The sequence below is a fragment of the Xyrauchen texanus genome, chromosome 14 (genome assembly GCF_025860055.1).
Source record: "Xyrauchen texanus isolate HMW12.3.18 chromosome 14, RBS_HiC_50CHRs, whole genome shotgun sequence".
In the NCBI taxonomy this organism is placed as follows: domain Eukaryota; kingdom Metazoa; phylum Chordata; class Actinopteri; order Cypriniformes; family Catostomidae; genus Xyrauchen; species Xyrauchen texanus.
The window spans coordinates 30,914,246-30,927,986 of NC_068289.1; the positions used below are offsets into that span (position 1 = coordinate 30,914,246).

The 13,741-nt window shown below is 39.2% G+C and overlaps 2 protein-coding genes across 4 annotated transcripts in view; both read left to right on the forward strand.

Annotated features, from left to right (window-relative positions):
* The window catches only part of LOC127654823 (putative ATP-dependent RNA helicase an3), a 32,043-nt gene extending 23,348 nt beyond the window's left edge, over positions 1–8,695 (forward strand). For all 3 annotated transcript variants that reach the window (XM_052142277.1, XM_052142279.1, XM_052142280.1), the window contains 5 exons: positions 1,972–2,153; positions 2,234–2,351; positions 5,339–5,492; positions 5,577–5,701; positions 5,802–8,695. In XM_052142277.1, coding sequence (XP_051998237.1) covers positions 1,972–2,153; positions 2,234–2,351; positions 5,339–5,492; positions 5,577–5,701; positions 5,802–5,893 — 671 coding nt within the window. In that variant the 3' untranslated portion in view covers positions 5,894–8,695. The remainder of the gene's footprint in view (positions 1–1,971; positions 2,154–2,233; positions 2,352–5,338; positions 5,493–5,576; positions 5,702–5,801) is intronic.
* A 2,267-nt stretch (positions 8,696–10,962) lies between these two features.
* On the forward strand, positions 10,963–13,719 carry LOC127654610 (nyctalopin-like). Its single transcript, XM_052141838.1, has 2 exons — positions 10,963–11,308; positions 12,323–13,719. Exons 1-2 carry the CDS (start codon positions 11,287–11,289, stop codon positions 13,717–13,719), a joined length of 1,419 nt encoding a protein of 472 aa, XP_051997798.1. The 5' UTR covers positions 10,963–11,286.
* The last annotated feature ends 22 nt before the right edge of the window (positions 13,720–13,741 follow it).

Sequence of the window (13,741 nt, forward strand, 5' to 3'; positions counted from 1 at the left end):
CTGGGCAAAACTGCATGTTTTGTTTGTGTTCCTCCGGTAGGTTTGTAAGTATGTCAAGTTTATTGAAGATATCTCATTTCGTTCAACTGTTATAGCCATTTAGGTTTGGCAAAAAATCCAAGATGGCAGAACATTTTTCATGGTGGAAATGAAATTGGAGACATACATTTTGTTTGTCTTGAGCCACAGATTCCATTGATATAAGACAATTGAGTCTGTGACAAATGGTTATGGCCATTTTTCTAAAAGTTTTAGTTTTGCTCACTGGTGCACCACTGTCGGGCCGATTTGGACTTTGTGCCCGAGTAGTGACTGACTACTTCCTTCTGACCAAGTTTCATGTCTCTACACCTTATGGTTTGGGGTCCACGATCAGTTTTAAGGCAGAAAAATAATAATATAATACCAAAAATCTGAGCAAAAACAATAGGGATTCTAGCACTTCATGCTTGAACCCCTAAAAATATAGCCGCAAGCAACTATTGTCGGGGGCCAAGGACATATGGCGAGAAGACCAAAACAAACAATTTTGACAAAAGATCCTGTGGATGCTGTGGACAGCTGTGACATTTCTCCTGCTTTGGGCACAGTTGCAAAAATAGGACTGTCTTATGTTATAGCATAAAAAATTAACGAAACTCGTTATGTTACCTCAGAGTGTTCTCTTGTCCATGTGTACAAATTTTAAGTTTGAAAACTGTGCTCACAAGATACAGGCTAATATGTCATAGGCCACGGCTAAAATATATTTGCTCATCTTTGGAATGATTTGATGCATCAAAATTATTTTGATAATGTTTTGTCAGGAGGGTCTGCAAATGATATATACCAAGTTTTGTGAGAATCGGGCAAACGGCCTAGGACCTAGGAATAAATTTAAATTGTAAAAAAGGTTTCTTGCGGAAATGGAAATTCAAGTGACCATATTATTGTGGGGCACTGGTGGATTCAGAGAATCTACAAAGTTGTATTGAAGCCTATCCGGTTTCTGAGTTGGAAGCAAAAATATGAATTGGATAATTATTCCAACACTGTGTCACCGATTGTCACATAATTTGATATGTGGCTTCGATTTGACACCCTGCTTGTGTATAGTAATTTGCATAACCCTCGGCCATTCCCATTAGGAGTTCAAATGTGCTGAAAAATGGCCTTTGGCAGCTATTTTTGTTAATTTGTCAAATAAATGTTAGAATATGTTAGCATTTGAACCAAAGAGGATGCATATTTAATCTTAACTTTGTCGCACAAACGGCTGTAAAGGTTCTTTTTTTTTTTTTAGGGCCCCCTAGGGGAGAAATTGGATGAAACTTTGCTGAAATCTTCTAAACGTCCTGTTGACTATGTGCACCAAGTTTGGTTACTTTTGGAGTTTGCGATTTGAGTAGATATTGGTCAATTACTCAAATTGCGTTAAACCGAAGGAATTATATCGTTAATATCTTCGGAACAATTTCATGTATCAATTCTTTTGATAGCTTTTTGTCAGGGCAGTCTGCAGATGATGGATACCAAATTATGTGCTGATCGGACAAACGGTCTAGGAGGAGCTTGATAAAGTAGGTTTTTCATAAAATTCAAAATGGTGGAAAATAGACGGAAATCGGAGATATAGGAAATCACAGGAATTTTTATTATAGCCCTTACGGTTGCAGACATATGAGTAAAAACGTACAAGTATTTATTATAGTACCTAGAGTCAGATGGGTGTGCCTGACTATTGGGGGGGATTTGGGATTATCCTGTCAAGTGTAGTGTCTCCACGACTTATGGTCTCTGATGCCCAGACACTTTTAGGGCAGAGGAAAATTTAAGAAAATGTGTGCAATTACAATAGGGTTCCAGCAGCTTTACTGCTTGGCTTCCTGAAAATCAGTACAATAACAATAGGGTTGGCCCCTAATAATAAAAGCCGAACACTACAATTACAATTCTCAACAATCTTGGTGTCTCTTGTCTTTTTACTTGCAGGAAAGGATTCTCTCACACTGGTGTTTGTGGAAACTAAGAAGGGCGCAGATGCTCTGGAGGACTTCCTCTACAGGGAGGGCTATGCTTGCACCAGTATACATGGTGACCGCTCTCAGCGCGATCGCGAGGAAGCACTACACCAGTTCCGTTCTGGCCGTTGCCCTATCATGGTTGCCACTGCTGTAAGTACAGTTAGTGAGTTCACTGTTAGACTGTGGTTTTCCTCTAGCCCTTTTTACTCATTATGCTTTTGTCTTTACAGGTGGCTGCACGTGGACTTGACATTTCCAACGTGAAACATGTGATAAATTTTGACTTGCCTAGTGACATTGAGGAATATGTCCACCGCATTGGCCGTACTGGCCGTGTGGGAAACCTTGGTGAGTTTTGTTGTAGCTTTGGGAAGTACAGTATTTGGACACACTTGGACACTAATGCTTCACTTAAAAATGTATTAATGTCAATGCATTAGGGCTGCAAATAATGCTTATTTTGATAATTGATTAATCTAAAGATTATTGCAACGATAAATCATTAGCTCTTAACCGATTATTCTGCTTGTATCCCGACTTAAAACTTGAATTAAACATGCTTACTAACAATAAAGAGGAAATATTTTAAGAAAACCTTAAATTCCTCTAAATGACGTTCACTGAATTAAAGCGTGAAACATTATTTTTGTAAGTTTCAGTAAAGAAATTAACTGCAAAAAAAATCATCATGTGTTTTTGTCCTGTTTTAAGGATTTTTAGACCTTTTTTAAAACTGAAAACAAGATGCATTTAATTGAGAAGCAACATAAGATATTTAGACTTGCTTTAAGAGAATGTATCTTAAATATACACTTATATTTTGTATAAGTGTATTTTTTCACTTTGTTATACTTCTGCGAGTGCAGTTAAGACAAAATACACTTATATTCAAGATCTATTCTCTAAAAGCAAATCTAAATATCTTATATGCTGCTTCTCAGGTGAATGCATCTTTTTTAAAGGATTTTTAGATATTTAAAAATATTTGTATTTTTAATATTATATTCAACATTCTCCGATAACAATTTTCTTCTGCCAAAATCTTTTACGTTGTTTTAAAAGAGTTTTACATATTTATATTGGAAAACAAGCCAACATCCATCCATCTTCAACCGCTTATCCGAAGTCGGGTCGCGGGGGCAGCTGCTCCAGCAGGGGGCCCCAAACTTCCCTATCCCGAGCCACATTAACCAACTCTGACTGGGGGACCCCGAGGTGTTCCCAGGCCAGTGTGGAGATGTAATCTCTCCACCTAGTCCTGGGTCTTCCCCGAGGCCTCCTCCCATCTGGACGTGCCTGAAACACCTCCCTAGGGAGGCGGCCAGGGTGCATTCTTACCAGATGCCCAAACCACCTCAACTGACTCCTTTCAACGCAAAGGAGCAGCGGCTCTACTCTGAGCTCCTCACGGATGACTGAGCTCCTCACCCTATCTCTAAGGGAGAAGCCCGCCATCCTTCTGAGGAAGCCCATTTTGGCCGCTTGTACTCGCGACCTAGTTCTTTCGGTCATGACCCAACCTTCATGACCATAGGTGAGGGTAGGAACAAAAATTGACCGGTAGATCGAGAGCTTTGCCTTTCGGCTCAGCTCTCTTTTCGTGACAACGGTGCGATAGAGCGAGTGCAATACCTGCCCCGATTCTCCGGCCAACCTCCCGCTCCATTGTCCCCTCACTCGTGAACAAGACCCCCAGGTACTTGAACTCCTTCACTTGGGGCAAAACCTCATTCCCTACCTGGAGTACGCACTCCATCGGTTTCAAGCCAACACAAAAATATATTTTGTTGCAGTGTATAATGGGGCAAAGACTACCCCTCTCACCTTTCTGTTCACTTCAATCCATCTTTAACTCTCAAAAAAACAAACTCCTTCATATTAATAAAGCTACGTATTGCCAATTTTCTGCACGATAACAAATGCACAGTGACATATTATGATTTAACAAGTTGCGAGCCATCATGTTATAATCTAGCTGCAGCAAGCATGCGCACTCAAGGGAGTTCCAGCACCACTTATTCCTCAACGAGATTGCTTCTTTATTTACTTTGTATTTTTGCATTATAATTCCCTCATACTTTGTGATCTACATAAGCTGAAGCTGTTTGGAAAGTTTAGAGTGCATCTGGACTGTGAGCTGTGTAATTCTTCCTCACCTAAGTCAGGCGTAAGCTGCAGTGCTGCTCTCATCATTAGAGTTTAAAGTGATCTCATGTTACATTAAATTAAATCAAACAACTATTCAACAATGAAAATTGTCGACATTTTGTTTTTATTGTTGTCGATAATGTTGACTTATCGTTTCAGCCCTACAATGCATTAGAGACATCTGCAAACAAATGGTACTAGACATTTTCTCAGAGCTAACTTCACTTTTGAGACATTGTTTTTAAATTACTTTAAAAGCAGCTGGTCTCAAGGTTGTTTTGGTGGATGTATGAAGTCCGTTCCCCTGACGTTTACATTGGTTGTCCAAGCAGAGCAACCACGGATGTTGATCATCACATTTACTATGTACACATTTCAAGTTATCAATGCATCTATTGTTTAATCATTTTAAATCTAACAAACTACTTTTTGTAAAATATTTTGCTTAAAGTGATATTCACCCAAAAATTCTCAAATCATTTACTCAGCCAGACTTCAGTTGTCTTCTAACGGTCGCTTTGGGTGAGTAACAGATAAAAATGTAAGTCCTTTTCACTATTGTTTACTTCCAGTTGCTCTCTAAAGCGCGTCCAACTTGTGTACGCCGCCTCTAGCTTGACTCGTGCACTGGCATGTTCAAATGAAAGCAAAACCAATGAAGCTTGTGAACAGCGTTTTCTTGTAATAAATAAATAATCGAGCTGCACTTCCGGTTGTATTGCGTTATTTCTCGTGCTTCACGCAAGAGTCCCCTCCTGGACATGCATTGGAGAGTGACGAAGTAAATCATTATAGTGAAGGGACTTAAATATTGATCTGTTTACCCAGTCATTTGGATTACATTTACTACAATTGTCTGCTTTTCGGAGCTTTAAAGTTCTGGTCACCATTCTTGATTTATATGGACCAGGCTGAGATAATCTTCTAAAAATCTTAATTTGTGTACCACTGAAAAAATAAATTCATACACATCTGAGATGGCATGAGGCTGAGTAAATGATGAGAGAATCGCTATCCTGAACTATTCCTTTTAAAGTATGCTCTTTCTTTAAAATAAATGACACTTGATTTTATATTTCATTATATATTGCAGTGACATCAAGTGTTCAAGTACTTTTCTTGGGCCACTGTTTAGGATGTTTGATATTTGCCAAAACACATGCTAGAGTACTCCAATTTATTTTCAGGTTTGGCCACCTCCTTTTTCAATGATAAGAACAGCAACATCACTAAAGATTTGCTAGACATACTCGTGGAGGCAAAACAGGAGGTTCCTACCTGGCTTGAGAACCTAGCCTACGAGCACCAGCACAAGAACACCACCCGTGGACGCCCCAAGAGGTAGAGAACCATCAATCCATTCCAGACCTCCATGTTGGACTTTTGAATTTTCCAGGTCTGTGACGTTATTCTCTGGCTTTGCAGGTTCTCTGGTGGCTTTGGGGCCAGAGATTACCGGCAGATGGCTGGGGGTGGAAACGCCTTTAGCAACCGCGGTGCTCGCATCGCTGGTGTTCATGGAGGTACCCGAGGTTTTGGAGGCAATAAGGGTTAGTTTCACTAGAATCCCAATTTGTGTCAGTGGAGATTATTTTTGTATGAGAAAATAGTTTTTTTTTAAAGCAATTCTGACTTTAATATCTAATTTAGGTGGCTTTGGGAGTTTCGGCAGTGACAGCTACGGGGGCAACTTTGGAAACTATGGAGGAAACTACGCACAGGTTGACTGGTGGGGCAACTAATTTGTTGAGGGTCCTCATGCCAAACTAGCTGAATGGAAACCACATGTTTTCATAGCCAGACACTACCCTTTGTGAAGCTTTATGAACTCGGTACATTACGCCCTCTGATTTTCTTCCGACATTCTAAAGGGAGTTGATACAGAGGAAGATCTGCAGTAAAACTAAAGCAGGCAGACATGGATGCCCTCTTGTGTATTTGATATAGAATATTACAACAGCTAGATTTTCAAATTTTCTTTGTTTAAAAAACAAAAAAAAAAAAAAAAAAAAACAAGGATCATTTGTATGTGAATGTACTGTGCCTTTTTGAATATAGACAGGAATTTAGTTTCATTAATTTCATTGAGTGAACTTGGCCAAGAGCTTAATTTGTTTTTTGCTGTGAAGGCGTTTGAAAGTGTGTACTTAATCAAACCTTGGCAAACACTCGGATAATGTGGCTCAAATGTGTCGCTGTTCCATTTGAACTTCAAATTATCACAGATATCATGAACCCAACAATACAAGCCACAGAACTAAAACACCATCACAGAAGCTTCACAGTATAAAATGCTCTGTGAAGAAACTGTGTCACAAGGGACAAATAGGTCTGACTTATTTTTGTTTCGCTCACTCTATCCTGGATAGGTACCTATTTTGGGACATGGTTGTCTTGGAAAAAGGCCATTCCTGTTGTGATTTATTCATGACAAAATATTGGAAAACACTCTTGTGTTTGAAAATTCAAAATGCTGGAACTTACACCACATGTTTTAATTGACTTGACAGTGTTATGGCAGCTAGTAAGAACCACATGCTAGTCACTGTAAGTGGGCAGCATTTTTTGTTCCATTTTTTTTTTTTACTTGAAACATTTTAGAGAAGCAGATGTGATTTTTTTTTTTTTTATTATTATTATTATTTTTTTTATTTTATTTTATTTTTTTTTTATATAAAATGTTTCTTTATAAATGTCAAAAAATGCCTGCCAACCTGAAAGTGAAGTTCAAACAGCTACTAATGGACCACAGAACCAAAGCGGCCGTGCCTTTCGAACATGATCGCTTTGGTCAAATACGCATGCTAGTGTTTTGTTTTTTGGTCAAGAAGAGAAGACAAATGAATTGTCGCAGGCTTTGTTTTAATACAAACGTCCTCTCTTTTCACGCTGCGTGGCAGGCATGGCTCCGTTTTTCAGAGGCGGAGGCAGCGTGAGCATTCATTTTGAGGCATTCACGGATCTGACCCTGGAATTTGTTGGGTTGGGCCTGACGTGAGTGCAGTTAGACAGGCAACCATTTTAGCTTGTGTTGGGCTCCACGGTTCAGTGCGTGGGTCAAACACCAGGTGTTCTCCTAGTGGTACACAAATGCTGTCAGCTCCTGAAGTTCATCTGATTAGATGTGAACTATACTGCTGGCCAAGGAGCCAGCTTTCTGCTTTTCTTAAAGGAAGTATTTGAATGGAGGAGAAATAAGGCATTTAACGTAAGTGCAATAGATTTTCTTAAGTGAGTTGTGCCTTGAATTTTTTTTTTTCTTAATGATGAATTCAATCAGATGCACTGACAGTATTGAGAACTTCAAGTTGAATGGTTCTACTTAAGTTAGGTCTTGGCCCATGTATGTTGTGCCCATCACGTTTTACAACGTTCTTTTATTGCACATTTAGAGTTTTATATCTTGAGTGCATGTGCTCAAGCTTCCAAATCTTGTGTAAGGACATATGATAAATGCAGCTTGTTTACAAAAGGGGAAGGGTTCTCAATATTTACCAGGATTTATTTGGGACCAGGGCGATCAGCAGTGGAGAATTTAGCTATTTGCACACAGATTTCTAGATTCTACTTTTGCTGCTAGTTTTGTGTAATTTATTAAGCATTTTTTGAGAAATATTTATTTTTATAAGCCTCAAAGTGATTCTTTGAAAGTTTCAAGAAACTTGACCAAAAGACAATATCTAAACACTGGCACTTGAATGTTGAATGTCACCTGTATGCGTGAAATTTCTATATTTCGGGGTAGTGTGAGCTTTTTAATGTTTCAGACATGTTGGACTCCGTCAGTATCCTCAGCTGTTAAAGGCCAAATGGCCGCACATCCCTATGGAATTACCAATTGGCTTTCAAAATTCGAAATAGGGGGGAAAATCATGCCAAGGTTTGGAATCAAATGTCATTTAAAAAAACTAACCATTTTCTTAAGTATCTGTTCAAAAAGTGTCCAGATTCTCCAAACATGTGTTTTTATTTTTTATTTTATTTTTTCAGATTGGCATTTGTCCTGTTGAAGTATTTTTTTTTTAATAATTATTATTTTCTGTCATTGTCTGGCACATGGCAATCTTAAACATGTGGTTAATATCTATTGTATTTGCATAATGCCAACTCTGGGATTCGTCCTCTCAGGAGAAGCTGCAAGTGTCTGCGCAAGCAATAAATGTAACTTTATTTGAAACACTGAAATCATACTCCCTGCCCTTCATTCAAACTGAAAGAGGTAATTAGCTTGCTTCCTGAGAGGACACCAGAGCTCTTTAGATTTAGAATTTGCTTTGTCGCAGCTTAGATGCAATGCACTGCATGAGAAGACTCGGATGTGCGTTAATTGTATGATTTTACAAAAATAAATGTTTCTGATGCAAATTCTTTATAAAACAAGCATGATTTCTTAAATGTTTGATGTAGCAAAAAGTTGGGTCAAACATTGTAACAACTATTCTTGGCGTGACCTAAACTAAAAGGGACTTGTTTGAAATGAGTTCACCCCAGTTTGTTTACAAAATAGAAATTCATTCTTTAACTAGCAAGTGTCTGTTGTCTTCCCTTTATTGCAATGGATGTTGCTCCTTATTGTGATTGGTAAATTTTGGGTGAAGTGTTATTAAGCACCTCTCATTTTCAAACTTCATATTCATGTCATGGTAGACTCCATTTCATTAAATGTTTACTTTGGTAAATGATTGGAGCAAATGAGAATAAGGGTGGTTGCAGGACTAGTATAAAGGTCTCTGCTCAAGTATAAATGGTGTCCTAAACCTAGAGCTTTTGTGTGTTTGTGCTACTGAGCCCTATTTTTCTGGGTATCATAAACTTTGATTGGAACACTGAGATAGCATAGAGTGAGAAGATGTCTCACCCATTGTTTTATATATATATGTAAGGGCCCATTACAGCAGTCTGATTGAGAGGAGCATGTTAGAAAAGTGGAAAGATTTTATTAAAAATACATTTATCAAGATTTAAAAATATGTGTTTAACAATTGCCATCGTATAAAACCATGTAATCCAATTAAAAACCAATTAAATGGTCAAATATTAGCCATAATTATAAAATACATTAACCTTCTGACACCTGAGTGTGACTGGTGTGCATTTTCCATTCCCTTTTCTTTTAACTAGTAGCCCCTAAGAAACATGCAAAAAATAAAAATTATTTATGTCCATGTGGGACTTAAGTTGTGAAATTTTAAATACTAAGCTATAGAAAGTCAAATGTTTTAATCAGATTGTTTATTATTCTTCCAGGAGTGTTGGTTATTCATGTTTTTGAGAGGTTACATACATTACATCGGAAGTTAGCATAAATCAGTATTCTGGCCAGCATCATCCAATCATTTTAAAATACTGTATGTACTGATTATTAATGTACCATGTCTGCCAAACATGTTCAGTGGTCCAAACATCATCTGCAGACTAAAACTGAACTTTTGACCGGATGTTAGGAGTGAATGCACTTGGATGCATGGGAAAGCTATAGGATGCTCCCTTGCTCCCTAATTAGGGAATAACTTAACCTCAAGTTTGCTGTCTGTATGCACTGCTCTCAGAAAAGTTTGAAATGCATCTTATTTTCATCCTAACTCCATATACAGGAAAGCAAAATTTTCTAGGTTTTGGATACATCTATTGATTCTAAGGAAAAAGAGCCTATAGTCCATGTATGTGTTTAACAATGTAAATGGTCTACACTTATATAGTGCCTTTCTCATTCAACCATTCGCGCACCAATGGAAGCAGAGCTGCCATGCAAGGCGCTAGCCTGCCATTGGGAGCAACTTGGGGTTCAGTGTCTTGCCCAAGGACACTTCAGCATGTGGAGTCATGTTGGCCGGGAATCGAACTGCCAACCGACTTAATGGCCGACTCGCTGTACCACCTGAGCCACAGCCACCCACAAAAAATGTGCAGTTTCTCAATAAATTACATTTTTAAAATGGCATTTCAGATTAAATTAATGACTCTATTCTTTTGACTCTGGTAAGTTTCTTACCAGATGTTTTGTTATTGTTTCTCCCAAGACAAAGTTGAGATCGGCACCATGTTGTTTTGTCATATGACTTGGTGTATCGAAAGTTTAGCCCTTTAAGCCAGCCTAGAGTCTCCTGAACTGAGATCAGTCGATTTGAATAAAATAAAATGATGCATAGTCTATAGCAAAGTCAAAATATAATGTCCACAAATGGGAATGCAGGGTCTCAGGAGGTTAATTTTTTTTCTCAAAGTGTTAGCTGTGGGATAAGAGTGCCAGTGTGCCACTATCAACAAACCGTGATTGCGAACATTAAATTGGTCATGTTGAGGACAAGTGGTGGCCGAAAGAAACCCTTTTTAAAAGTAAATAATCAATTAGTTTTCCCCCATGAAGTTATGAGTTGAAGAAGCAACCTCAGACTTGCAAAGTTTTTTCTATCAGCACAATTTGAGTGAAAAATGTATCATATTACACCACTTTTCCTAATATTACATTGGGAAAACAGAATGTCTCTAAAATGTTTAAGGAAACATCGGCCAAGTAACACCTTTCCTTAGTGTTCATCCCATGGCCACAGTCTGTTGGTTTATGAAAGGAGATTGCAGATTGTATGTACCATTGAGGCCCAGCAGGTCATTTCTGCTCGCCTTGATTTCAGAGTACTGCTTTAAACGGTTATAATCCCAGGATTTATCTGCCATTAAGTGATGGCTTTTAGAAGGGGAGTGCTGATGTTAGTGGACGTGTGCACACAAACTCTGTAAGCAACAGGATGCTTAATCCATTCATATGTTCACTTGGAATGAAGCAGAACAGACAGAATCATGTTGGGCAAACTTTTGGATGTACTTTTATTAATGATTAGTGCAGGTGAACCTTTACTGAAAATGTATGGCAGGTCGGTACAATTTGGGTAGGTGGATTCTGTACTGATATAGTTTAGGGCTTTTGTTGACATTTTGGGATCAGTGAAATGGTTGTGACTTTTGATGCAATGGAAAATTTCCATTTCCTCTTGGTGGTAAGATGTAACAATGGCCAGAAGATAAAAATTTTCATACTTTAATTTTCATTGTCTTGAGTCATCTAGTGGAAATATTCAACTTATTTGGCAAAGTCTGTAATTTCATCCTCAAAAGCCACAGCTGAGAGAGACCAGTGATGTGTTTCATCGTCATTGCTGGTAAGTACATTCTTACATGAAGAAACTGTTATTGTGCATTTCTATGAACATGCGAGGTGTCAGTAAAACCACAATGTTAGAAACAACACTATAAAATTCAAGTGATCTTAACATTCTTGAACACTATATGAATTTCATGGAACAAACCAAACTTATTGTATTTGGGTAATCGGTCCTGTCTTAATCACCATAATTTCAGTGTGGAGAGCAGCTGCAGGACCAAGGGAGCCCTCTACCCCATGTGTGACATTTAATTATTCCTCCAGTCTCTGGTTGTGCTCCGTAATCTTTCATCACTGCTCTGAGAGAATGTGCACACCTCATTTGCAAAGTGCAGCTTGACTAGCATTTAATAATAATAATTAATGATAATTTCTGTATAATTATAATAATATCCTGGAACTTGCTTCTGAATGTTAAATGTTTATTATTAGTTTTATATTGTCAAGTAAATAATAGTTTTATCTGCAAACAAATTCTATCTAGTTCTATTTGAACCCTTTGTGTGTTATTCAATACAGATGTATCAGTGTGGGATGGACAACAGTTCAGCTTAAGTGATATAGATATTTAGAACATAAAGTTCCATAAACCATGTTCATACTGTATGATCTTGTCTACGATTTTGCCACATGAGAAAAATTCAGTTGCTGGGCAAAACTGGCGATCTCTGACTAATTGGTTTTGCATTGCAATTGTACAGTGTGACTTCTCTAACAACAGCCAGATAAAACACCCAGTCAACACTTAATCAGGATGACTAGGACCAGTCTTGGCTACAATATGTACGGTCTGAAATTATCTTGCACAGTGTGCCATGGCTTTTCTCCAAGATTTTACTGGGATCATATTGTACACTCTGATAAGCAACAATCAAAGGACCGTAAAAATCATACAGTGTGCACCTGGCTTTGATGAACACGTGAAAGAATATTCTGACAAGATGTCAATGTCTTAATTGCTTGTTGTGGTTAAGCAGCACCTTCCAACACAACTATTTTCCCTTCTCTCAAGTGTACTTGCTCCTCCTCAACCCTCATGCCCTAGCCCTGTGGGCCTGCACACGCTCCTGCCCTCCTAGTTGCACCTGTACTCAGGAAAAGAGCTGCATTGTCCTCTGTGACCATGTCAACATGGTGGACCTGCCCAAAGAATTCCCCTGTGAGGCATCCTCCATCAACCTGGACAAGAACAGCCTCAAGTTCTTATCTGAGCGGGCATTTGGCACACTGCCTTCCCTCAAGTCACTCTCACTTGACCACAACAACATATCCTTCATCACACCAGGTGCGTTTAAAGGGCTTCCCAACTTGGTGGAGCTCAAGATGGCCCACAATGAGTACATCCGTTACTTGCATACCCGCACCTTCACATCACTCAAACGCTTGGTTCGCCTGGACGTTTCAGATTGCAACCTCTTCAACATGCCAGACCGCATCTTCCTTGAGCAAATTTCTCTTAAGGAACTGCTGTGCTTTCAAAACAACTTCCGGCGCATTCCTGGTGCAATACGGGGGATGGAAAACTTTACGCACGTCTACATGGAGCGCAACAAGATTGAAGCAGTAGCCTACAACTCTTTGCTGGGCCTAACCAACCTCAAATACCTCAACTTGCAAGAGAATCGCATAAATGTGATCCATGATGAGGCCTTCAAAGATCTAGTGCGCCTAGAGAACTTTTACCTGAATGATAATCTGTTGGTTGATTTACCCCAGCAGGCTTTCAAGGGATTAAGCAATCTTAAAATGTTGAACCTGGGTGGGAACCTGCTGACCAATGTCTCCAAAACATGGTTCAGTGACCTGGTAGAGCTGGAAGTGCTCTACCTGGATCGAAACCGCCTGTCCTATATTGAGGAGGGATCCTTTGAGAACTTGACAAGCCTCATGACGCTGCACCTCAACAGCAACAATCTGACATCTTTACCCTTTTCTGTCTTTCAGCCCATCTATTTTATCGGGCGCCTGTATCTCTTTCGAAACCCTTGGGAGTGTAGCTGTGACCTGGAGTGGCTGAGAGAGTGGATGGAGAGTTATAAGCTGGTGAGAGACATTCCATGTGCATCCCCTTCCTCGGTTACTGGATTGGATCTGAGTGAGGTGGTCTACGGCCATCTGAACGGCACCTGTCTAGATCCACCAGAGCTCAACCTGACCACAGCTCTTCCTGAAAATCCTACAACTGAGAACAAGTACAACAACCTAATTTCCAAACTACTGCAGCAGGAGTTCAGGGAGGAGATGTTCAACTCCACAGACAGCCTGAGGAATGGTACCCAGCAGGATCTGGCTGAGAGTCAGGTTTCTTCTGGATATGGACTGTTCAGTGCCCCTCATATTTATTTTCTTCTTGTATTTGTTTTTCAAGCCCAGACTGACTTTCTATCTGATGGAATGAATACCTCTTGAGAATCTGGCGAATACCAAAAGG